The 27182-nt window shown below is 38.7% G+C and overlaps 1 protein-coding gene across 1 annotated transcript; it reads left to right on the top strand.

Moving 5' to 3' along the window:
- On the top strand, positions 1–23732 carry SLC13A4 (solute carrier family 13 member 4). Its single transcript, XM_079303448.1, has 16 exons — positions 1–126; positions 5542–5670; positions 7468–7604; positions 7809–7987; positions 8403–8457; positions 10068–10107; positions 10853–10930; positions 12217–12407; positions 13453–13572; positions 16316–16417; positions 17536–17637; positions 18690–18787; positions 19920–20050; positions 20392–20553; positions 22050–22187; positions 22951–23732. The coding sequence occupies exons 1-16, from the start codon at positions 28–30 to the stop codon at positions 23086–23088; spliced, it is 1899 nt and encodes a 632-aa protein (XP_079159574.1). The 5' UTR covers positions 1–27; the 3' UTR covers positions 23089–23732.
- The last annotated feature ends 3450 nt before the right edge of the window (positions 23733–27182 follow it).

Consider the following 27182-nt stretch of genomic DNA (forward strand, 5'->3'; position numbering starts at 1 on the left):
CTGAAGGAGAAGAAAGCCACCAGGAAAATGGCAGTGATGAAGGAGATTCTCCGATCCAGAAATCTCTTGCTCGTTGTTCTCATTCCACTTCTGCTGCTTCCTCTGCCACTCATATACCCCAGCAGTGTAAGTACATTTTCATTTTCTTTTTAGCAAAGCCTCTGAGTGCAGCAGGTAGTCCTGCTGATTAAGTTTGCAGTATGCAAAAAGAAAGACAAAGACATTAAGAAATACAGATCTTAACAAAAGCAAATACTCATATTTGAAGCACTGTGGGGGTCACTGAGAAATCATCACTGAGAGCTAGAGCTACCTTGAGTAGAGTCAGAAGCAGAACTGAGGAGCCAGGTGAAGCTAGAAAAGCATTGCTTTAAAGCAGAAATATTAGATCTCATTTGAAAATAATATCTGTGTGGAAGGGAGAACAGACCAAACACAACCATGACATTTTCTTTAAGAAGAGGTATTTAAAAGGAATGTTTATAGAATCTTTAGGGTTTTAGTAATAAGTATGCGTGGAGGGATTTTCAATTTAGTATGGGTTTATAAAGACAGCAACTCAGGTGAGTCACTGGGAGCTGGTGACAATGCAGGCATTGGCTGCTCCGGAGCAGATGTAGGAGCATTGCAGCTCTGACATTGGCTTATAAATGCTGGCCCAGAGACACACTCAGCAATGCAAAGGAGGGACGGTCCTGTGCTTAACATATGAACCAGGGAAAGGAGTGAATGCAGCTGTGCTCCTGACACTGCTCTGGAGATACTGAATACCTTGACCATGTGGGTAAAGTCCTCTTTTTGCACATCTCTGCAGCTGTAACCCATGAAATAGCAATGTTTCCCTATCTTAGAGAGATCGTGATACTTATCACAATCTGCAATGTATTAAAAATCTGCAGTTTGTCCTTCCCCATAGACCTAGACAAAAATCTGTCCAAACGGTGCAGCAATATCCATTCTATCCTCTATCCTGCTAAAGATTAATTTTTCCTTTAAGTATCAGGGGATTTATGAATGCTAGTACTTTATCCAATAGAAATGCAAAGGATTAGAAATTGCATTGCTGATTTCAAAAACAAAACAGTAATATTTTGTTTGGAAAATAAAGCAGGATTCATAGAAAGGAAATGTTCCTGCACCACTGAACTGCAGGTTGCACTTTGAGTTTTCCTGCTTTGAATTTCAATGTGTCTTGGCTGTTCTCTTACCGTACTTTTCCATCTCTTTTATCTCAAGACAGCAAATGAATAACAGACAATTGTGCTCTTCAGGGAACAGAAAGGCTCACCCTTTCACAGAGGCTTGTTTTGCAGAAGGGTTTAATCTCCTCTGATGTCACTGGAAGGGTGACATGAAAAGAGATCCTCCCTGGCACGCTCGCCCAAGGGGATTGTAAAGCACCTTATGGGTGCTGAAGGAATTCACTGACAGGATTGCTGCAAGAATTACTATTGCACAGTCCGAGCTCCTCTGCACTGTTTCTCTGCACCCCGTGCTGCTTTACTGCAAAGTGATGTGAAAATCCATCCAGTGGAGATTTACATCCACTTTGTATACATGTGAGTGCCCACAGAGGGTAAAGTACACATGACAATCTGACCAAGAGCTGGACAAATGTTTACAGTGCTATTAAGAAAACATCTACACCAAGTAAACTCAGCTGACAGTATACAATTCAAGGGCTTTTGTGTAGATTTTATTTTGTTACAACCCACTGACTATGATTACCTTTTAAATAGGAAGATTAAATTTGCTACCTGCTCCCAAGCTTGTATTTTTACAATTCTATTAGATTTTTTGTCTTTTTAATAGAGATTGAAATTACCAGGTCATTTATATTTCCATTTCTGCAGGGAATCAACTTGCAATTTCTTTGATAATACCAGCACATCTCTGGAAATGTCAAAGGAGCATTACATATGTAGTGGCAAGAGAGATCAGAGGGAGCACAAGGACTCAGAATTGTTTGTAGTTGCTTCTAATGGGAATGAAGTCCACAGCTTCTTTTATATTATTTTGTGAAAAGAAATTATTGGGTAAAAAATAAATTTGAGAAAATTTGCTTGATTTCTTTCCCTTTCTGGAGTTATAACTGAACTTGTATCACAGGTAAAAAAGGATTGTGTGGTTTAAAAACTGAGGGTCTTTTTCATTCTGCCCTTATTTCCTTCACTGTTTACAGTAACATGTGAGCATTTTTGTTTTGTTTTTTTTTTTTTGGTAATATTTATCCACTTTTTTGTTGTTGCTTTTTTCTTTTTCTTTCATAAAGCCACCAGAAATACCACAAGGCATGCCACATGATTTCAGTCAGCTGGGGACAGTCTTTCTGTGACACTGCAGCAGAATGGACCCTAAATCACAGAGCATGCTCTGAAGAGCCACAGATGACATATTTTCTTTCACCTTTGGTTTCTTTACACAAGCTGAAGGATGGAATTTCCGCATGATCCCATAAAATCAAAGATGTTTTTCCAGAGGCTGCACTACACCTTTGCAGAGCTTTACCACATGTCTGCATGCAAGATATGCAATGCACACCTTTAAGTGGGCAAATTTCCAACCCAGAATTTATTCTTCCTTTTAACCATTCTGAGATTTTTGGATATTTTAGTTACAGAAGTTTTATGCATGACCCTTAGTGTGGAGATTTTAACCATGGCTTCCTTTCAGCTCCTCTTTTCTTTTCACCTAAGGGACTGACTGAAGACATAATTAGATAATAGTCCCTCCAACCATCACATGTTTTCCTATTCCCTGCTTCAAGCTCAGAGGTGGGCTTAACAGACATTTTCAGCTGTGAAACAACAAGTGAGGAGGGTGAAACAGTTAAAATTATACAGCCACTGCTTCAGCATAATACTTAGTAGCTCTGGTAACCATTAATTAAATATATAAACTCAGTTCAATTAAACAGAAGAGATTAATATGGTTTCTCTTGGAAACAAACTGAGAAAATAAATGAAGTTGCCAGACAAGCCGATTAAGTTTTCAGTAGAGATTAGCAAACTTGGCTTTGCCAGTACTTGCTTACAGTTTTGTACCATTTAAAAATGTGGTTTGTTTATTTATTTGTTTTGGGGGTGTTTTTTGTTTGCTTTTTTTTAACTATTACAGCCCAATGTATAGGAAACAGAAAGACTTAGTGCCCATCCCAGTGAGGTTTTGGTAGAGATGCAAATTCCCTTTGTCCTATTCCATTTTCACCAATGGCCTACTTTATTGCCACATAGAGAAGAGTAATAGAAAATAACAGTAATCATTGCTCAAAGAAATTAGAGAGATGTACATTTCTGGAAAGAGAAATTGTTTGGATTCAGCTTGAGATGAAATTTACTTTATTAATTTTGGCAATTCATAGCCTTTGGATCTTACATCTGGACTGCTTTAAAATAAAAATTCATTCTTCTTTCATTAGAAGTTAATTTTTCTCCTCAGACAACTGCTGAAAATGCCCTTTCAAACATTAACAGAAACTAGTGAGGTAATAATTAAAAACATGTCAGAATCACTAGGTGACAAAAAAAAGCCCAATGTGCTACTCTCTGTGGAATATTAACCTTGAGGTATAATGTCATTAAACATGTCTGAGCAGGAAGTAAGGTTTTCTTATAAATTCATTTCAGTTATTTTAGTGGCTCTGTCTAATAGCATCACAGAATCATAGAATCATTAATGTTGGGAAAGACTTCTAAGATCAAGTCCAGCTGCTTACCCACCACCACCATGTTCACCACTAAACCACATTCCCAAGGGCCACACCCACATGTCCTTTGAAAGCTTCCAGACATGGTGGATCCACCACCTCTCTGGCCAATCTATTCCAATCCCTCACCACCGAAGAAATTTTCTCCAATATAACCTGGCTTTGTTGAATTATAATTGTTTAATGTTATACTTTTCTGAAATAGGAGTCAGAGCAAGATCTGGTAGTTAATTTAAATCCAAGTTCCTGAGTGACTTTGGCTACAATTCTTACACAAGTAAAAGAAATAGTACATATCAATCTATCTTAACTTCCTCTCTGGGCTTTGTACTGCCTACTGTAAGCTGTACTTCAAGAAAAAAGATCAGCATCTGAATGTGGATCTTTTTTAGATGTAATGTAAAAATGACATCTAGGAAGATGAATTTAAATACAAGCTATTGATTCATTCCACTGAACTCACATTCCTGTGTATTTCACTAGGCCTTACCACTTTGTTCACAAAACTGATTGAACTCAATGAAATGTAAAACATGCTCTTTGATTTGTACAAGGATCTGTGAGAATTGCTCGTGTGACCTCTTGAAAGCTGCTTTATTTAGGAAAAGCCAGGATGGATGCACAATATATAAAATTGCATTTTAAGGGACTCAAATAGCATTTGTGAATACTGAATTTTCTAAACAATAGCCATTTGTGAGCTGTGACTCCATATGGCTCAATGAGTTCATATGGAGCATCTGATGCATAATGAAGAACAGATAAAATTATATCTGGAGTAAATCAGTGCAGACCTACTAACTACCACAGAACAGCAGGTTAAGGTAAGCACAGGACTTGGTTTCAAATTTGACAGAAGGAAAGAAAAGAAAAAACATTTCTTGAGGATAATTTCTGTAGTTGTTACCAGCAGACATCCCCAGTATTTCTAAGTATGGAAACTATTGCTAAGTATAACAAACTGAGCATGAGGAGAACTCCAATGAGTGCCATAAATAAAGACCTATCTGAAGAAATGGGCCAGAAGACTTCCATTCACTAGCTATGTTTTCCTGTAAGAATATTCAGCAGATAGCACTTTTCTCCATCATATCCCAGCTCCCTATGACTGCTCACCATGATGCTCTCATGCCTTTTTCTACCAGAAGCTTGGACAGTAGCAAATTTGTATGATTAAATGCATTCACCCATTGCCTCCAACCCCACAGGACTGTGGTCTTCTTCCAAAGGTCTGTAGAAATTACCTGACCAAAAAAAAAAAACCAGCTAACAAAGGTGTTTGCACACTGTTTATTAAAACAAAAACCAAAACCAAAACCAAACAAACAACCCCCCACCAAGTTCCCAGAGCATTTCCAAAAATAACTACAAGGCAGTTTTATGGAAAATATGAATGCTCTCACCTGGTCCTGAAAACTAACAGTTTCTGTCTTTGTCCAGGACTGGAGAGAAAAATATGCAGAAATAACAGGTCAACAGGTCCAATCTGGGGAGTTGTGATTAAATGCTTGGTAAATATCGGATTATGGAAATCAAACAAATTGGCAAATGTGCTTGAAGCCATTATTTTTCTGATAAATAGGCTTATCCCAAAGCTTTGCACTGGATTATGTGTAAAAACTTCAATTGGCATCATCCTCTGACACTGTCCTTTCAGAAGGTAGCTATGATTTCACACCCAAACAGCTGCACCTTTGGAGTTCCCAATGCAGTCCTTTTAGGTTTTTTTTCAAACTCAGGCACCCACAGTCTGAAGGATGCTACAGGTGAGTTCCCAGGACTCCCCCAGCATGTGCAGGGCAGCAGCACTCATGCTCTGTGCTTTGTCCCTGCAGGAAGCCTCGTGTGCCTACGTGCTCGTCGTGACAGCTGTGTACTGGGTGTCTGAAGCAGTGCCTCTTGGGGCAGCAGCCTTGGTTCCTGCTTTTCTGTACCCTCTCTTTGGGGTCATGAAGTCCAGCGAGGTCAGAGTCCTGTGTGCTTTCAACACTTAATGTTCTTACTCTCAGCTAATTCTTTGAATGAGGCTGATGTTAGTGCAGCAGTATGGGAGGCAGCAGTGTGCATCTTGCAATGTGTGACTGGGTCCCACCAGCTCTTTCTTTATCTGAACATAGATATAGGATGGAACTCAGGCCAAGAGAGATGTCCATCCCTTCATTTCCAAAATCTATTGCCCCAAAGGATCCCACCTTTACCCTCCTCAAATCCATGTAAACAGCAGCCATAGGATGCACTGTAAAGTTTCCTTCTGATTTTATTTATTACGGATGTCATATAAGGCAAGAGGCTACATATGCTAAAACCAGTTCCATTTGCTGCAAAGGACTAGAGATTTTTTTTGCACAGGTGGATGTCTAGTCCTTCTGCAAAACTGTAACCTACTGCTACACTTAGCCATGAGCTCTCAGGCAAAGGAATAGCTGTACAAAAAAATCTCTATAATCAGTCCTGAATTTTTTTACTTGAGGCTTTTTCGAATGTTAATTTCTTTCATTATATGCCAATAATTTATTTTGTTTTCTCTGCAACCTTTTTTCCCCCCTACCTTTTTCTATCTCTTTTTGGGGGATGAGGGGACAGCATGTTTGATTTAAAGACAAGTAATACAGATAAGAATGCAGAGGGATATGTAGCAAACATAAAACTGTTGGATTTCTCTCACAATCTAGCACTGGGAATACCCATAATGGATAAAGACAAGCATGAGCCCAGAGTTTTATGGCTGCTTATTCCCCCAAGTTTTGTAATAAAATGAGATACATTTTCATACCAACACAATTCTCTATTTTTGCAATCTTCTTTGCTAACATAAAGGTAAAGTAGTCAGGCATTTTCATTAAAAAATTTGGCAGCACGCTGGAGAAAACTAATGTCAGCCTGAGAGAAATTCAATACAATATCAAAGAGCACCTGTTTGTAACTTTTATTTTCTCTCATTTTGTTTGTTTTTACATAAGTCTGTGTGAATTTTACGATTTGCTTGATTTGTCATTTTTGCAGCTGCTTCACACAATATCTTCCCATATTTTAGCAAGACCCACATCCTCAATTCCTGCTTTGGAGGTGGTCTCTAAATATTTTTCTGAGGCAGTGATGGTTTTGCTCATTGTCTTTAAATTAAAGTTTCTTTTTCTTGAAACTTTTCCCTCTTTTCCTGATAAAATGGAAGTGGATTTCCAATGTGACAAGTTTTGGCACAGGATTTGTGGATCACTGCAGCAGTATACAAACCTTTTTTAATTGCATTCAAAGAGCAAGACCCAAAGGACTTTTTTTCTTAATGCTGTAGGATCTAAGGATGCCACATTTTGTCCAAAAGCTGAAAAAGACAATAAATTGATAGACAGCAATAGCAAGATAGACAACAATACCTCCAGAAGGAAAAAGCAGATGAAGCACATGAATAAGCTGCTTTCAGTGCAGTTTTGCCTGTGCTTGTTTCCATCTGAGACCAGCTGAGTATGACTGATGCACTGACTGAAGCACTGAACATCCTGCTAGCAAATACAACATTTCTCTCCATCTCTTCAAAACTGAGATGCCTATAAACAATAGGGGATAGAGCCTTATTTGTAAACACAAGAAAGAGATTAAAGAGAATATTCTGTTTTATGAATTCTTCATTTTCTCCAGCTCCCTGTCATTCTTACTCCAGGGAGCAAAAATGCACAGTTATATTTCTTCTCATTCAGCATGCTTTCCATGTAAGATATTTACTGCTTTTTTAACTGACTTCATCCTCCCGGTTCTTAATGCAGGTGGCTGCTGAATATTTCAAGAACACAACTTTGCTCCTCATGGGTGTGATTTGTGTGGCAGCTTCTGTGGAAAAGTGGAATCTCCACAAGCGAATTGCCCTGCGCATGGTGATGATGGCTGGAGCCAAGCCAGGCATGTGAGTGAACCTTGGGCTTTGGGGTAATTGAGGCTGAGAGCAGCAACTTGAAACCATTCTGATCTTCTCATCCATAGGCAAAAGCTACCTTGGTTTGGGGGCATTTTTCATACCCATCTTTCCTTTCAGAGTCTGAAAGCTTACAAATTCTCCTCTCTTTTTTTTTCTGTCACCTCTGACTCCTGATGTTTTACTGTGCTCCAGGTTGCTCCTTTGCTTTATGTGCTGCACCACAGTGCTCTCCATGTGGCTTTCCAACACCTCCACCACAGCCATGGTGATGCCAATCGTGGAGGCAGTGCTGCAGGAGCTGGTGAATGCTGAGGAGGAGTGTGAGGTCATCACCACTGCAGGCAGCATTGCCGAAGAAAACAAGCCAAGAGGTATTTGTCAGTATTGACCACTCTTTTCTCAGTTCCTTTATCAGTGACCAGACTTCTTAATACGTATTATTCAAATTCTATAGAGGTCAGATCTGTCTGACTAACACTGCCAAAAACACTGATATTTACTCTTTCTTTTTGTACTCTTGCATTCCTTTCAAAAAATGAAAGTTTATAGTTTCCAAGTTGAAAATTATTTAATCCAACCTTATCTATTATATGTAGGTACCATAATCTTTTAATTGCCAGATGTGCATGATCAGTACAATACAAAATAATAAATTTACACATCAAGAGAGCAGCTGTGACTGTTTGTACAAGTTTTGTTTGCAGCAGCTGCTCCAGGTGCAGTGGTGTGACCCAGGGCTCAGCTGAGTTCTTACCCCACGCGCTGCTCTCTGTTCCTCTGTTGCAGGTCTCGGTGAAAAGCACAGCCAACCTTCACTGGAGCTTATCTTCATCAGTGAGGAGTAAGAATGAACCCTGTACACCAGGACTGGACATTTGAACCCTACACAGGTTGCAATGAGATGAACTCAGGAGTAGAGCCAGAAAGGGCAAGCAAAACCTTACAAGTGAATGCTTCACATGTGACTGACAAGGAAGGCTTACATGAAAAATGGGATTAATGCAATGGTCTGGATCTCACTAAAGCTTCACAGTCTCCATCTATTTTTTAACACTGTGGATATTTTAGGGAGAAGAAAAATATTTCTAGGGGTTTGAAAGTTCTTTTGAAGTCTGAGTTTGTGCAGTGTAAGAAAGTGCTGTCCATAGATTTTAGTTTCTGTTCCCCTGAAGGAACAGTGATGGAGATGATCCAAGTACAGCACGGACTGCCCACAGGACATATCCAGAGGGACAGCACTTATACAGCATTCCTGAAGAAAGGCTGAACTGCCTGCACTTAAGAAAGAGATGAGACTGGAGGGGAGTGGGACATGGGGAGAGAAAGAACCCACAAAAACCCACTCCTCCTCCCATACAATATTTGTAGAACATTTCTTTAAATATAGACAAATTTCTTCAGAGGTTTGAAACACTAGTAGTTTCTGTTTGGGGTATAATCTAGTAAGAGGAAAGGGTAAATCAAGTAAAGGACTAATTTCTTTGTCAAATTATCTAATTAAGCATCATCTCAAGATATACTAGACAGAATACAAAGCTAATGTTCTAAAAATTTATTAAAGGCCAGTTCTGAGGAGCATCTTATGAAGTGTAAAAACAAAATTGCATAGTCTCATTCTGGGCTCCTTCTGTATTGTTTGCAGCTATTCAAAATAGAAGAGAAACAGGTTTCTTTTACTTTAAATTTTAATTTACTTTAAAAGAGATATTATAATTTAAACAGTAGAAGTTGATGACTTTAAATTAACTTGAAAGGTCTAAATAGTTTTCTCATAGAAACTACAGAGACTATTAGAACTAGACTATTTGGGTTCTCCAATATTCCCTCTGTTATCTTTTTATCCCAGCCATATTTTGTATGCAACATGGAATAAAATCTTTGAATTGGCACTCTAAATCCTACTGAAGAGTATGTGTGAGATATTTCATACTGAACTATTGTTAAAGTAGGACTGCTTGAAAAAAAAAGTCAAATTTGACAGGAAAAACAGCAAATCTTTTGGAAATAAGTTCAGTGGATTGTTTGCATGATACACATGCCACACAGGGCAGGTTTTAGGGAAGGCTTTAATGTGGTACAGGTAGGTTCTCAGAAACAGCACTGGAAAAGTTGGCTGAGGAAGAATTTTACTAGAATAGACACCAAAGGTGCTGGTTTGCCTGGTGATTCATTCCACAGAGAATGGAATCCTCTCCTAGAATGGGGTAAATACTACCAAGAAACAGATTTTTTTCTTTCATGGAGGTGAAACTCCACTGTTACACAGCTAGAGATTGGTATGAAACATAACGACTCTTATTGCTTGGCCAAGAGCCCATATAAGAGCTTCTAGGAAATGATATTCAGCATTTCAGTAGGCAGATGTTGCCCCTCCTACCCATGATGTGTGCCTCTTGCAGTTGCTGAGTGAAGAGACATTTTTAAAGTATATTTTCCTTTCTTTGTTTTTAGTGCTACTACTACTGACTTCAGCTCCTTGATGCACTCAAAGGTATTGTCATAGGTGGTATCATCTGTGCTAAGCTGTCTTCTAATGCAGGAACCAGCAGAGCAAAATGCACATAGCTCTGAAAAAAACTGCTGGTCCCTTTATTTCAAATGTCTGGGGGTTGTTGGCAGAAAGTAGGTATTGCAGGATGTCCTGCTTTGTATTTAACCTGCCAGCCTGCTTGCACAAATCAATCAGGGAACATTAGCTCTGTTAACAACAGCAACATAAGTACAAAACAATATAAGTCTGTTGTAGTCCTTGCTGGAGATTCTGAGATCCAGTCAGAGAACTAACAATTCCCTATGGTTGCTAGAAAATTCACATATGATCTTTTGTTGTTCCAGTGTTGCCAGCTTCTGAAGTTGAGAATTCTCAGTTGCTATGGCAGTCTACACAAACCACAGAGTCAGAGGCTCAAGGGACATTTATAAGATGCCCACATGACAGAGGAAGAAAACCTAATCTCATTATAATCTGACTTTAAAATCACTTTAAAACAAATTAAAAAAAAAAAAACAAATTAAAAAAAAAAACAAAGCAGGGGGTTTAAACCTCTTATCCCCTGTGTAAAATTAGCAGCTGATTTTTAATGGGTTGGATTTTATTGTAGTTTTAGAATGTGTTTTTCTATTTTTGGTTCCCAAAGCCTGCCACCCAGTACCTTTACAAAGCATAACAAATTATATTCCAAGTGTCCCTAGGGAACACAAGAAAGGCTAATGCAAAGGCATTTTCCTCCTTGCAGAGTATGAATGGTGTGCACGTGATAGCCAACCCTATTGGAACAATGAATTCTACAAGCAATGGGCAGCACCTACCTCAGGTAAGGAAATGTTACACCTGGGGGTGAAGCAAAAGGCAGATGTGAATATCACCTGCTCCCTACTGTTTCATATTTGTTCCTTGAAAGGAATCATTCTCTGTCATCTAACCACAGTTAGAGCTTGGCTCTTTGCCAGTTCTGGCTCCCATTTAGATGGTCCCAACACAGGTATGTTCAGAAGACCCTTCCCCAACAGCTGGGACAATTCATTTAGTTTTACATCCAGTAATGTGATCACGAGTTTCTTTTATTATTTGACTTAAAAGCCACTTTTTTTCTGGAAATCCTCCTTGGAAAATAGCCCAACTCAAAAATAACAACCCCTGGCACACAAAATCCTACTCAGAATGAAAAAAGCAACAGGCACAGACCATTAATTTGTTCTGCCACTTTGTTAGGTACTCCTAGTACCCACTTCCTTTTTGTCTTCCAAAATCTCCAGCCTCAAAATCCTCCATTAAATCAATTCATTCTGGTAGTTCTACTTCTCTTGAGTGGATCCAAGAACAGAATGCTGTTTGGATGACAATTTTATAGTATCCTAATGGCATAAGTTTATGTCCATGAAAGAATAGGATAAAATCAACACATGTATTTGTGTTCACAGTTAAAATAAATCAAAATTCAAATTAGTAAATCTAACAAACCTTTGTAAACACTTGCTGCCTTTTCCCTCATTCTTAAATTAATGAGAAATGCCTTGAAGTACTGCACCTTTTTCCCAGTACAAGGACTTGATCTACCAACATAGACAGTTTCCTGTCACTGATAAGAAAGCTTCTTTTGGAGCAAAATTTTCTGGCCTCTTTTCCTTCCATATTGTCATCTCTCAGCCATGCCATGCCATGCCATGCCATTATGAGATCCCCAGCACTCCAGCCCTAATTAGAGGCCCTGATTCAGTTTAAGTGTGAAAAGCTCACCAAGTCTTTGTGTGGTGGTTGCTCCTAAACCTCAGGAATTATGGATTCCTTCTGCTCAGTGCTGGCATCTTGTCCCTGCAGCCCTCAAAGACTTTTGGTAACCCACTGATATTCCAGTCAGATCTGGAGCTGCCCAAACCTTAGCCAGAAGTCTGATTACTTCTTGTGACATTTTTGTCACAGACCAGGCAATTTCAGGCCCTGGGACAGGTTTCCAAGACTGATCCCAGTTAATCCCTGTGAAGAAAAACCTGGCCTCTCTTACACAAACCCGTTGCAGCTCTGGGTCCCTATTACTCTGGCATTAGAGCAAGATGGGCTGCTGTTCTGACCTGCTTTGCCTGTGGATGTGTCCCCTTGCAGGCACAGATCCTGGTCCTGCCCCCCGAGCCCTCGGAGCTGGGGCTGAGCAGCAAGTACAGGTACCAGACCAGGCACGACCACATGGTCTGCAAATGCCTCTCTCTGAGCATCTCCTATGCAGCCACCATCGGGGGGCTGACCACTATCATAGGCACCTCCACCAGCCTCATATTCCTCGAGCACTTCAACAAGTAAGTGACACTGGGATTTGGTGAATCATTATCATCCTTGTGGGTCATTTCCTACCTCAAGGAACCCTAGTGAGAACACTCTCTCTGAAGGAAATTTTACTTCTTCTTGTAATGTTATTACCAATAGTTAATGCTTGAAAGTAATACATATCCATGTCTTTTTCTTGTGTAAAGTAAAAACTTCTCAGCGTGTAGTAACATTGAAATTTCTCCAGCAACTTCTTTTGATTTGACGTTCTGATTATCATGAAGGCAGCAGCCACTCTGACACTAAAGTCATGAAGATAAGAAGATAAAGAAATACTCACAAAATAAGATGTGTCATGAAAGCAGCTTCTCAACATGTAGTGCAAAAACCCCCAACCAGCTTAGATATATGGCCTTACATGTTTGCTTCAGAGAAGATGGAAAGCAGTTCTGTGATCACCTAAGTACTTCCTTTATCATAAGCCCAGAGCTCTCAAAGACATGAATGTTTCAATGTCAGAAACATTTATGGTTTTGTGCCAGAAGACTGGTGGTACTTCTCATTCACAGAAACACTTCCAAGCTCAGATCTGTTTCTGACCATCTGCTGCTGCCACTACTGCCATACAGAATTTTCCAAGATCTTGCATTTATGACAGTTGCATCAAATGCATACATCCACCAACTTTGTCAGAGCACAGCAGAATGCAGTCAATATTTGTATGGCCCATGAGAAGACTCAGGTTCTGGGTGAAATCATTCTGAAGTCTGTTAACCCTAAAAGAAACTTTAATATAAACCACAGGTTGGGATGAGTTTCACTTCAGGAATTTTCAAGTGTTTTTGAAGCTGGCCAGACAATCCAGACTATCTGCTGTTAAAGGTTTGGAGAGCTATACTGTTTGTTTTTTGGTTTCACTCTGCATATGTAATGCAGCTGTTGCAAATGCAAACTGATGGAATTTTTATATCACCCCATAATGTATATATATTGTACATAGATGTATATGCAACTATGACTGTTGGAGGTTCCTGTCCCTTACTGTTCTAACTTCTCATCCTCTTTTTTAATTTACAGCCAGTACCCAAAAGCTGAAGTGGTGAATTTTGGAACCTGGTTTCTGTTCAGTTTCCCCATCTCCCTCATCATGTTGGTGCTGACTTGGTTCTGGCTGCACTGGCTGTTCTTGGGCTGCAAGTGAGTGAAAGTTGTTCAAAATATATGGATTACAAAAGAGGGCATCTCCTCTCAAACATGTCCCATAAAGAAGTTTTGACTGGAAAATGACAGAATTTAAGGCACAATTTCCTTCTTCTTGCCAGAACAATTACCAGAGGAAATATCACTGCTTAGCTGCCCTGCATAGACAGCAGTGTAGAGAATTGCTCCTTGAGATTGAAGTGCTCAGGGATTACTGCCATAAATCCATACTAAGCATTCAACTGGTTTGCTTTTTTTTTTTTACTCTTACGACAATGAGGATTCCCTTGCTGACCAAAAATCTCATTATATGTCCTTCTGGAAAAGCACAGCTTAAAAGATGAATAGAAAAGTAACTGCAAGTGAACAAGTTACTTTTCAGATCTGCCTCCGGCTCAATGAAATTAACATAAAATCAGTTAAAATTAAAGCTAAATAGACTCCATATATATTTCTTTTAAAGTGGAAAGGACTCACAGCCTAAGAGACAAATACATTTAATACAAGTCCTTAAGCCCCAAAATTGGAAAAAGTTTCAATCTTCTAGTTCATTTTTACCACATATTGTCTTTAAAAAGTTAATGAAAACTGCCTAAATGTGTGCATTTAGAGTGTATTAGTTAATCTGTATTAAATTTTGATGCAGACACATTTACTCAGAATTGAATTGACCTTAATTTGATTTAGTTTACTTTCAGAAGTAAACTGAACTGACATGAGTATTTCATTAATAAATTGAAAATGAGGTTTGCTTGCTGCTGACCTTGACTAGATTTGAAGAAGTAATTTGAGGTGAATAGCTCCATGCCCCTTTCAGTCAGTCTATGAGTTTTGTGGTTTCAGATTAAAAGACTAATATAAATTCTCTCTGCCACTTTTTTTAATCTTGAGAACAAACAGGTCCTAACATGACCTTCAATTAATTTGGTTTAAAAATAAATAATTTAAATTCCACATTGCATCCAAGACTTCATGCTGATTAATGTACTAAATAATACCAGAGGCTGAAGCATTGTTGACTTTTTGAGAAGTGCTAGTTGATTCCAAGGCTTCTTAATCTCTGATTTCTATTCACTGCACCTCATTAAACAACATATTGTGTTGGGAGTTGGGCTTCAGCACTCTGCCTTCACATCCTTCCTCAGAACATGTTGAAATAGCTGCCTAATGTTTGTGTATAAATGTTTAATGAATTCGTGTAATGTTATTTTCCTAGGAAGCCTGGTTCCATCAGTCTGTTCTTAGGTGGAACAGCATTTCAGCCTTTAAGGCCCTAGATCAGGTCAAAGATGAAAGAGAATGGACCCACCAAAGGATCTTTGCCAGCAAAGAAGAGCTAAGGGTAGAAGTTACTACAGAATTGTCCTTTATAAACTATGTAACTCTTCTTTTCCAGCCTGGAAGGCTCATCCAGCCTCATCTCACCCTGCTTGTAGACTTTACTGAAGTCTAACAGCAAGATTTGCAAGGAAATTTAAAATATGTATAGATGAAGGGCAGTGCTAAGTGAGCTAAAAAAGTGTGTTACATATTTGCCCATGTGAAATGAAAACCCTGGTTAAGCCCTTTTGTTGACCAGACAGGCCTGTGCAAATTTCTGTTGTGAATCTGGCATTATGCAGATGTACTGAGGGACACTTCTGTCCATGGTATGGCCAGTGCTACAGGCTTGGGTGCCTAGTGAGGTACCAAATGAGATATTAAAATAGCAGGAACCATAAAAGCACCTATTATCACCTAAAAGAACTATAAGATTTGTGCTGCCATGGTACCTGAGTCACTGCTGCTGCCTCTTTTAGACTGGCTCAGATCCTGTTACACCTCTGTGTGACAGAGAGTACAGCTAGAGTGAAAAAGGAGGGATCTGAGGCTCAAAGCACGGCAAGGCAACAGTTCTGGAAAGAAGAAAAGGAGAGGGTTAAAGAGAGCTTCAAAGCATCTTAGTTTCAGTTAAGAATGTCCATGCATTCTTACAGAATGAAGGCAAACTGAACAAAATAAGGACTTCTCTTAACTTCCATACAAATGTATAGGAGGATCAATATGTCCAGCTAGGAAATATGCTCATGTTTTCATAACCCTGGCAGAAATATAGGCATTTTTCACCTGGACAAAACACCCCTGGCCTCTGTGGTGCTTTTCTGAATGTGTCTGATTTAGAACAGATATTATTATGACAGTTCAAGCAGAAGCAGACAGGTTGTGGCAGCTAATGAGATCCCAAGCACAGCTTTCCCTCATTATGAATCCTGAATATTCAAGGCAGATGTGGTCACAAAAGCCAGAGCAGGCCCCAAATGTGTTGGATAACCCTGATCCAACTGGAAAGCAGTTAGCCCATGAACAATTTCTATTGATAGCTGACCTCTGTCACAATCTTTCCACATGATGATAGACACTGTCCATAGCTTTTGGAGGTTTCTGGCAGCTCTTTGAGGAGGGAGCCCAGCCATTGCTCAAGAGGGCTCAATGATACCAATCAGTACTAGTCAGAGCACCCTGGGGACCTTCCAACTATGTCTAGAATTGAATCTTAAAAGAACTTGAAACCAGATTAATCAAATATCACATGCAGTAATTTCCTTTCCCCTTGCCATCAGGCCTTGCCCCAACAGTCCCTGATACCAGAATTTTCAGTCTACCTCATCGTTGGGGTTTTTAAAATTACTTCCTGCCCTCCCCCCCCCCCCCCCCCCCCCCCCCCTTTATGCCCTTGCCTAACTTTATTGTGCTATCTCAGTTTTAAAGAGACTTGTTCTGTGAGCAAGAAGAGGAAGACCAAACGGGAAGAAATGTCAGAGAAAAGAATTCAAGAGGAATATAAGAAGCTGGGAAATGTTAGGTAAACCAGACCTGCCTTCCTTGGGAATTTGCCTCTCTAGGCCAAACCATTGTCTCTTATTCTCATCCATATTGCCTTGGGTTAATGTAGCCTATTCTAAAACAGTGAGCTCTTTTTATTCCCTTCCAGGACAGAACTAGACCTAATGCAAAAATGATCTAAAATCAAAGACTTCGTTACAAGCATGTGTGCTAACATGTAACTCACTTACTTATTTCTAAGTAAAAAGGAAAAAAAAAAAAGAAAATATTCAAGGTTATTCCAGGGTTCAAAGGTCATCTGAAACAAGGTTTGTCTTTGAACTGTAAAGGATCCCTTTTCCTAGCTCAGGCACATACTTATTTTAGTGGATAGAAGTTCAACAAAGGCTTTTTCCCATGCCATGACTTGCCCAGCCTTCCCAGTTGCCCATAATATTTATGCACGATGGCAAGAAATGTCTCTTAAAAAGATTATTTGGCAAGATTTTCATTTTAAAAAGGGCTGATATGGCACAGAATTCCTTCTTCACAAAACATTTTTGTGCTGTTTAACTGAAATATTGACAGATCAACTGCCTGAAAGAAATAAATTCTGAAACTAAACTGTTGTTCAGACTGTGCCTAAATATGAAATATCTCTTAATTTATATCTATGCTAAATTAAAAATCCTCAAGCCACCTCAAGTATCCTCAAGTCACCTTGTGTGCACCATCTATGCTAATTTACATTGTCATTTGCTCTTAGTCTTTCTGTGCCTCTAAAAAATGCAAGAGAATATGTTTACAGTGGAATGCTAATATGAAATTCACCTTGTTAACACATTTAATCCTATAATAACTCAGATACAAAACAAGCATTTAGAAATATTTTCCTTCAGGTCTTGCCCATGAATGATTGAATTGCAAATACAGATGGATATTTTTAGCCTATTTCTTACTGGGTTTATATGGTTCCCAGCTGGAAGCCAAATCTAGAATTCTTTAATTCAATCTAATCTTCCTCGCTATTTTTCATATGTTTTTTATCCTTTTTTGGAACCAGTTTCCATTCTCTTGCTTCTTTTGGAACTTGGTCTAGAGTAGTTTTCAGACAGACCTTGGAATTACTTCCTAGCTTTCTCTGTTTTTTATTTCTAGCTATCCCGAGATGGTGACTGGATTCTTCTTCATCCTAATGACCCTGCTTTGGTTCACTCGTGAGCCTGGGTTTGTACCAGGATGGTCATCTCTTTTTGAGAAGTGAGTAAAACCCCCTAAAAAACTGCACAGGAGTACAACTTTGCTGCTTATAACTTTCTACAATTTATCCCCCCTTAGGACATCATCAGCCACATTTAACAAGCTGTGAAAAAATGGATTCTTTATTCAAAAACTGGGATTTTTTTTTTCTTAAATTGTATTTGTTCATATAATGAAAAATTTGATTATTCCTCAGTAGTCAAAGTGAGTTAAGTAGAGAAAGTAAATTAAAGAATTTCAAATGTAAAAGAATAGGAGGGTCAGATATTTAGCTTAAAATATTTTAGTCTATGCATAAAGAAGTTTTCACTAGAATATATTGCAACTGTAATTTAAATCAAAATTTTTGACAATAAGCATTTTATCAAGGAAATGTCATTCAGTTAAATATTGCTGAGAATAGTGACTGAAGCAAATTATTTTTCTTTTATTTCAAATAATATTGAAAAAAATTACATTAAAGCTTACTGATACATTTTGCGCATCAAAGAATAAGTGATTTGAATGTAAGTTTTCTTTATATTGCTGCTGCATAAAATTACTTTAATTTTTCATTCCAATTTTGACAGAAAAACAATTTCTAGTACTGTGATTTTCTGATGATCACAGGAGTTCGGCATTCCTCAAAATACAGAAAGAGTTTTAAACATTTAATTTAAAATCAATCTACAGTTCATTTCTAAAGAATCACTTGGGTTTTGCTTTTCCCCAGAACATGTTTACTGTTTCTTACACTACAGTAAACACACTATTTTTCTGTACCTCCAAGTTAATAGATTTGTAAACCAAAAGGGATTATTTTTTTTCCAACCAGAATCTTAAAAATTGTTGAGCTGTTGTGTTTGAAGTTAGCTATCACAGTCAGTTTAATAAATGGGGGGAAAAAATTCAATTTGTATCCTTGATGTGCAGGTATATTTTTCTAGTGAGCTGTTAGTATGACTACAGATGTGGGAATACAACTGCACCTGCAGAGATGTTCTTGGAGCTATGCACCTGGTTTGGAAATGTTTCTGTTAATGTGTTTCTATGAAAATGTTGCTCTTTCCTAGGAAAGGTTACCGGACTGATGCCACTGTCTCTCTATTTCTTGGGTTTCTCCTTTTCCTGATTCCAGCAAAAAAGCCATGTTTTGGAAAAGGGAGAAAAGGTGAGGAGAATGCAGTAAAAAAGACAGCTGGTTCATTTTTAAATGTCTAGTGATTTTTTTTTTTTTTTTTTTTTTTTTTTTTTTTTTTTTTTTTTTTTTTTTTTTTTTTTTTTTGTCTGTAAAGATTTCCAAGAAGATACTTTTGTGTTGGTAAGTCAAGGTTCAGTTTCTCCTCTGACACCAGCCCTTCCTACATCAGACCCCCTCTTCCTCTGCTATAATTCATATTGTCTCACTCTGAGGATGACAAACAGGTCTCAAATCTGAGACTGCCACCTTTTCAGTGCTAGCAAAGTTATTAGACTTTAGGGCTCAGCTTTAGGAAAAGTTTAGATGGAGTTCCATATGAAAAAACTATAATGCAAAATCAGCTTATCAAGATAAACCCTAGTAAAAAATTAATTATCACTTATACAGTGGAAATCACTATAATGTCTTAAGATAAAGATAAAAGAGGTCATAAAGTTCGAGTTTTGTGCAATGCTTCTCTCACAATTTTTTTGATAATGAAATTATTTCACATTTGTGTTTGGGTAGCATTCAGGCTACATCATTCTTTCAGCAGTGCTGTATGAAAGTAGAATTATCTGCACAGTCTTATGTAGAGATTATAAATGCATATAAACATATTTTTATACTGTCATATATTGTACAGGTTTTAGGAAAACATGACACTCTCTAAGTCATCCTTCAAGAAAATATTCAGACACTAAAAAACCTAATATCCTCAGAAAAATATCTAGGGACCTAAATGCACTTTATCAAGCACCATGGCCTACTTCATAGCCCTTCTTTGATAATATAATCCCATGGTAACACCACCTCTGTGGTCTACAGATGCACATGCATATCACAACACAGCTCACAGTCCCTCAAAAAACTGTAACATGAAAACACAGGGGTTTAACAGTATTTCCATCAACAGAGCAGCCAGGGGAAAGTCAGGATGTTTGGATTAAATATACTGCATTTCCTGAGACCAGGCTATCCAGAGAAACAGGCTATGCACTGCCTCTTTGCCTCTCTCTCAGGCAGTCCCATGCATATTCAATCATTTCTATTCTTGTGAAAAATGTGAAGATCTTTGCAAAAAGGTCATTATAATACTGGTCACACACTTTATTTGATATAGGAGATGGTGAAAAGTCAACAGGCATTAACACACTGGAGCCCATCATTACCTGGAAGGACTTTCAGAAGACCATGCCCTGGGAGATTGTAGTGTTGGTTGGAGGAGGTTATGCCTTAGCAGCTGGATGCAAGGTACTGGTATAGATTTCTTTCTTAATCCTCCTTCCTAAACATATTATCAACCTGCTCTTTTGTTTCTTTGTATGCTAACCAGTTTGGATTTATGATGCAGATACTTACAAGTTTGTACATAATGTTGTAGGCAGCACTCCCTGCACTCAATATATCTTTCTTGCTATTTATTAAACACTGCAGTGAAGTCTAGTTTACTGAGCAAAAGGAAATGCAGAAAGCATTGACCTAAACTTTATTTGCTGGTGGGATTCTCTGATGTAAACTGCCACAGAAAGAATAATCTGTTTTGCAAACATACCAAGTATTTAGTAATTCTTGTGCTTCTGTCTTTTCCCCAGACCTCTGGCCTCTCTACATGGATTGGACGTCAAATGCTCTCCCTGAGCAGCCTTCCCTACTGGGCTGTAACTCTGCTGGCTTGCATTTTGGTGTCCATGGTAACAGAATTTGTTAGTAATCCAGCAACCATAACCATCTTTCTGCCTATTTTATGCAGTATGGTGAGTTAAAATAGTGACAATTTTAGTCTGTTGTTTCCTCACAGGCTTCTGGGAATTTTTCAGGATGTCAGGATCTTGGCACTCTGTCTATATGAAACCCAGCCTCAGTTTCCAAGCTACTGTTCTGTAGTCTTGGAACCAGGAAAAATACTATAATTGGGCAGCCAAAAGCATATTTTAGCATCAAGGAATTTAAAATACTTCTCAGACAAAGTGCACTGAGGAATTCATATGCCAGGTACAAGAAAAGGTGACTATGGAATCAACAAATTAAGTGAATTTCAGATAAAGCTTGACATGCTTTTGTCACTGTTATTTTTAATCTGTTGTTCATTACTTAGTAGTCACCTGCTCCCTACTTGTGAGAAAAGACTGGAGTGCTAAATTTTATTTCAGATTTAGAAGTGTTCAAGGGGTTGATCTGGTAAACATACTGTCTTCCACCATGGAAAGCAGAGATGTTTGTAAGGGACATAAGAAAATCAGGATGCTATTGACAAAGGTAGAAGAAATAGGTAGTAATTTAATTTTATATTGGAATAGCAGTTACAGAAAATTTCCCTTTTTTTTTTTTTTTTTTTTTTAATGCAACATGAAACTTTTCTGACCAAGAATGGAGGTCTTAATTGTTTTTCCCTGTTCAAATTATGGGATTGTCCCAAAGCATATTGTATGAACAGTTATGAGTTAATATTAAGATGTGGTCAGATCAAAATATGTAATAGTGTTTCTGTGGCTTAGGAGTTCAGTTTTGCTTCTGCTCCATGCAGAAGGAGATTCTTCTGAAAAAATGTTTAGATCAGTAATGTACGTGTAGTGTGAACTGCCATCTTAAGGCAGACACTCATTTTAGATTGCAAAGTAACCTGGAGATACTTCCCTCCCCAAAATTATTGTAGCCTTGTTTATCCTTCCTATTCCATCTCATATAAAACGGGGCCAAAGCAATGTAAATGAAATTGGAAAATTTTATTACCACTGAAAACTACATTCTTTAGCCCACTGTAAAGAATATTCCATCATCTCTGCCTTCTCACCATGCAAGTTTGGAGAACAACTGGTTTTCTTAACCACTATTGAGGAGGTCATCACATAATGGTCACAGCATATTCAGCAACTGGAAAAAGCAAGTTCTTCATGTTAACCTGTTGTGACTTCTCGTGGATGAAGACTGAAGCAGCAGTCAGTGTTAAGGTCCAGAAGACACAATACAGAATGACACAGAGAACAACTGGGAGAAAGAGCAAATGTGTCCTATTAGCAAACTCCGCCCTCCCTCAGTATGAAGTGTCTCAAGAGAGATCCCTGGAGCATGACCAGCTCAAAATTATGGCATTGCTCTAAAAAAACCCAACCAATCAAAAAATACTTCCACTCTTAAGTTAAGAAATTAGGTCAGGTGTGATCCACAGTAAACAGAGAGGGTCCTTTCATAGAATTGCCAGGCATGACTTTTACTGATTAGGTGAAACACTTCTCTACCTCTGTTCTTCCAGTCAGAAACCCTGCTTATCAACCCTTTATACACCCTGATTCCTGTCACCATGTGCATCTCATTTGCGGTGATGCTGCCCGTGGGTAACCCTCCAAATGCCATTGTCTTCAGTTATGGGCACTGCCAGATCAAAGATATGGTGAGTCTTGGCACTGGGTATATCCTCCCATGCTTCATACAACTCCAATACCTAGTCCTACATCCAGCATCCAGTAATTAAAAAAAAATAAAAATAAATAGTGCAATAATAATTTTATTAGTGCTAGTATTAAGTAGTGATGTCTGCACTGCTCACACACAATAGAGCTGTCAGGTTAAGAACAACCACAGATCTGATGTAGGATGTACACATTCCTTATCTGTATTTTTTTTAAATGAATGTAATGGTCTAAAGAGCTTTAGGAGTATGTGATCCTTTGCACTGACCTACTAAGACAAGCACAAGAAAGCATAAGAAAATGGATTTATCACAGCTCCACAGTAAGTCATATATCACCCTGTTACCCTGTGGTTTAACTCCACATTCTGATTATCTGATTGAGAAGTCAAGTGACAAACTGAGCAGTTCACAATGAACTGCATCAGTCTCTAACCATCATTCCTGAGTACTCCAACACATACCCTGACACATATGCTCTCATTTATGCTTCTTCTTTTTTCTCTAGAAATCACTATACATAAATTATCACACTATATGGGTCAGTATAGACCATATTGTCCTTTTCTCTTTTTTTTCCTTTCCTTTTCTCTTTTCTTTTCTTTTCTTTTCTTTTCTTTTCTTTTCTTTTCTTTTCTTTTCTTTTCTTTTCTTTTCTTTTCTTTTCTTTTCTTTTCTTTTCTTTTCTTTTTAAATATGTTAACTGTTTTTTATTAAGTTGCTCTGATGCATTTTGCTTTTACAGGTGAAAGCTGGCCTGGGTGTAAATCTGATTGGCCTGGCTGTTGTCATGGTAGCCATCAACACGTGGGGAATTAGGCTCTTCCAGCTGAACATCTTTCCAGAATGGGCAGCAGTCAGCAACATCACAAGTCAAACATAATCTTCGATGAAAAAAAGAGCAAAAGTGCAAGACCAAAGCAAGTTGGGACAAAATATTGAACCTACATTTCACATATGAAAGAAGGACACTTTTGTATACATAGAACCAGGATCCATTGTAAAACGACCAAGAAAATGCACTGGGAGGTCTTCTGCAACCGTTTTTCAGTTCTTTAAATCAGTGTAAGTTAAAAGGAGAGATTAGCTTTGCACCATTGTTGCTTTCTCTTTTTATGGGATACCATAACTCAGAAAAAATCCACTCCTCCAAATTATCGACCCATAGTTTTTTCATGCCTTAGAGTAGTTATGTAGAACTTGTATGTAGTAGTTCAGTGGCAAAAACCAGCACACATACACTGGTGTACTCAACAGTAGCAGATTCAGTCCTACCATTGCCTTCTACACTGAATGTATGGTGAGCCTTATTCCCAAATCCAGAGGAGTTTTATAAGCCTACTTCTTTTGAAGGCAAATTCTTCTCTTTTTTTGAGATGACTCATCACTGCTTTGCAAAAACCACTTTTTCACCTAACTCATATGACCTGGACAGAAATCCAGCTACCAACTACCAGCTACAGCACTTCAAAGGGATAATAGAAACTTCCACAGAGGAAGGAGAAATGTCCTTGGAAGGAGAATATGTTTTTGTTTTTTTTGTTTTTTTTTTTCACACAGCACTAGTATAAATTTTCAATACTGCAGTACTTGCAGTGTTGGCTTAGGAAGGAAGTTTCAGGAGCAGAAAATCTTGTTCAAGACCTTCTTTATCATTACTGCAGTGGGAGTTTTTTCAGCAGGGGAAGCTGTGACCAGCAAAACCTATCCAGGCCAACACCCCCCATTGCTCCCCTGTCTCTTTGGCTGCTGTTTAGTTATGCAGTTATGATTCCCCAGACAAAAAAAGTATCATCCCTGATGGCACTCAGTGCTGCTCCATGAGCAAGAAGGGAGAGGGCTGAAGTGGAGTGGTGCTGGTGTATCTCCCCATCCTGTGTATGCACTTGAACATCACACCCCCTGCTCTCTAGCAGCCCAGAGAGCAGGAGCTTCAAATGTAGGAAAATGTGGCATTGAGTAAATAACTACCAAGCCAAAAGGCCAATCTCTTTATCTCTCATCAACAAAGTGAATGCCATGCTTTCCTCACTGGATCCCTGTAACACTCATAAAATCTTTTCATGTATTATGTCCAGTTTTTGATAATTTCTTTAATGTCAATACATTTAAGCTTTATATTAGAAAGATTGAATCTCATGTAATCACACATACACTTTAATGAATTGTCACGCTTTCCACTTTTAATCTAGGCTCTTTAGCAGATAATGTGAATGTCTATTCTGCAAAAATAAAATATCAATAAAATAAATTATTCACTACTGCACATTCTGGTGCTCCATGAGAATACAAATTTAATATATTTTGCCCATAACCCACAAAACCCTTAGAGAAGTAGTGGTGAGACAGCAGGAGGTCTTGGTTTACTGTTCTGTCAAAACAGAGGGATCCACAGACTCATCTTGGAAATAAACAGGTACAATAAAAGGTGTTAGGCTCACAGAGAGGAGAAACGGGGAAAAAACCCAAAAGCATTGTCTTAGCCCTTGTTCCAAAAGCAGGAAGCAACATCCTTTAGCAAAACACTTGCTATTCTTGGTAGCTCCTGTTAATTTAATTTTGAATACCAAAGAGTTTCTGTGCATCAGTCACTTGGAGCAACCCCATGACTCCTGATACATAAAACAAAACCTCAGCCTCAGCCTTTCAACTCTTCTCCCATCTCACCTGTTCCTGTGTTCCTCCCATCCTGAGCCTGCTGCTCTGCTGCACTCCTGCACACAAAGCCCTGGGCAGCCTGTGCCCTGCAGATCCCCCCCCCACACCCTTTCTGCTCCCCTCTCTGGGTGTTTCCCTGCCCCCTGGCAGGAGGCTACTGCTGAACACAGACCCCAAAATGGTGCTCAGAGACACTCTGGCCTCCCCTGACACAAGCTCCATCCTGAAGCCCCAGGAGCAGGAGAGGAAGAGGCTGCCAAGTCTGTTCACCAACAGGGACAACTTCCTCCAGGATAAGCACTACAGTGGGTGGGGCTGTCTGCAATACCAGTAGTTTTGTCCCTATACACAGCAAGCAGAACATCTCTTTGGTCACAGTGCCTAAATTACCTTTGACCATCCTCCCCCTGCCAAGAAACATTTTCTGGTTTGCTTTCTTCCCAGACTCTAGCTGCTCTGCACCTTTTACTTGCACTCATCTTCTGATTCCTTTCACTTCATACTTCATCCACCAGCAGCTTCCAATTGCTTTGCTGCTCAGCAACAAATCACTCTAATGCCCTCCTAACACTGATCTCTCAGCTCTGCTCAGCTCCCATCACACCTTGCTAACCCAGAGATTTCCCAGGGGATACGAACATGAGATATCCTCATTTGTAAGAGACAAGCAGCTGTCATTCCTTAGGGACACCTGGGATTACTCACAAATCAAAGAGGATGTCCAGCAATGCTCTTCAGTAAAAGCAGAATAGCAGTAGGTAAATGAAATGGCTTGGTGCTATTGCCCATCTCAAACAATATTTCTTCAGAAACATTTCCAGAAGGCTCTGGCATAGCTTGTGTCTCACAATATTGGTACAGAGGCATTTGAAGTGGACTCAGGCAAGGAATTTCCTCAACAGACTGTTTCTCCTGTTTTGGTGCTCTTGGCACACTTCCATATTCAGAGCTGTTGGTGCTTGTCACTAACATGTCCCACCAGGCAGATGCAGGAAGACAGTGTGCTGTCCTGGCCTTTTTTGCACATCACATCAGATCAGCCATTGCATTTCCCACCACCAGACTCTGCTCTTCACTGTTGCTTTTTAGTAGTGGTAGTATTAATGGCAAAGGACAGTAGAATTAATGGCAAAATACAAAGAAGTCAGAAATTTTCTCTTGTAAGACATAGTGTACTCTCACTCAACTTCAGAATTTTCTCTACCAATAACCAAGGCAGAACTATTTTCTTCAGAAGACAAGCCTGATTTCAAATTAAGTGGTTTCAAGCTGCTTTCAAAGCCTTAAATACAACAATTCTGCTTTCAGCTCAGTATTTATCCAAAGAGTAGAACAGCATTAACTAATAGAAGTATAATATTTAACTAAAGTTTTTATATTACCTTTAACTAGAATCCTATTAAGGCTTCATGTATGTACTTACCCATGTTTCCACACAGAAAACAAAAAGTGTGTTCCACTCCAGCATTTGGGCTCACAGCATAAGAAAGTTACAGTGTAGTTGTGGTTTGAGTCAGTGATTTACAGCATTGGGGTATTCATTTTTTTTCTATGTGCATTAAAGACTAAAGTCAGAATTGACTTTGGCAGGAGTACCTATTCTAAGGACAACTTAGGAAATTTATTTTTCAGAAAGTAAAATTGATAACCTGTGAACAATGTATGTTTTGGGTAAAAAAGCAAATAACCTGCAGTTATTTTATCTCAGTACAAATTCAATAAAAATTACCTCTGTTTAGGACTTTGCAAAATAAATGCTAACATCTACCACTAAGAAGTCTAACAAACAAAACTACATCTCTCTATTTTTTGTCTTTTTGAGGAAAAAAAAACAAAACAAAAACAAACAAAAAAAACTATACAGGAGACCTTCCTCTGGATTTTTGCAGCAACTTATACACTGATATCCACATAATGTCCAAAATAATTATGCATCCCATACAGAATATTGATATTGATTTTTACATTTGAATATCAATGAACAATCTTGTTTTTGCAAACACAGATACAACCCAGGCTTATGAAATTAACACATTGTTAATTCAAAAAATTCCAGTTTCTTGCTTTGCAATGTCTTCCTTTCACCAGGGATAAAGCACACATCATGAGGCAGCGTGCTGTGGTTCTGGGATGTAAAACCACTGAATGTTCATGTTAGTGAAGTTCTGTGAGGTGCATCCAACCAACTTTAAGTTCTGGTTCCCAGTAAGCTAATAATTAGCTTTGCTATCTGGCTTTTGTTTATTTTAATTATAACCCTTGAGTGCTTAATGGCAGAAGAGCCTTAGGGCAGCCTTCTCCAACACAGGATAATACTCT

This window comes from Erithacus rubecula (assembly GCF_903797595.1).
Source record: "Erithacus rubecula genome assembly, chromosome: 4".
NCBI classification, from domain to species: domain Eukaryota; kingdom Metazoa; phylum Chordata; class Aves; order Passeriformes; family Muscicapidae; genus Erithacus; species Erithacus rubecula.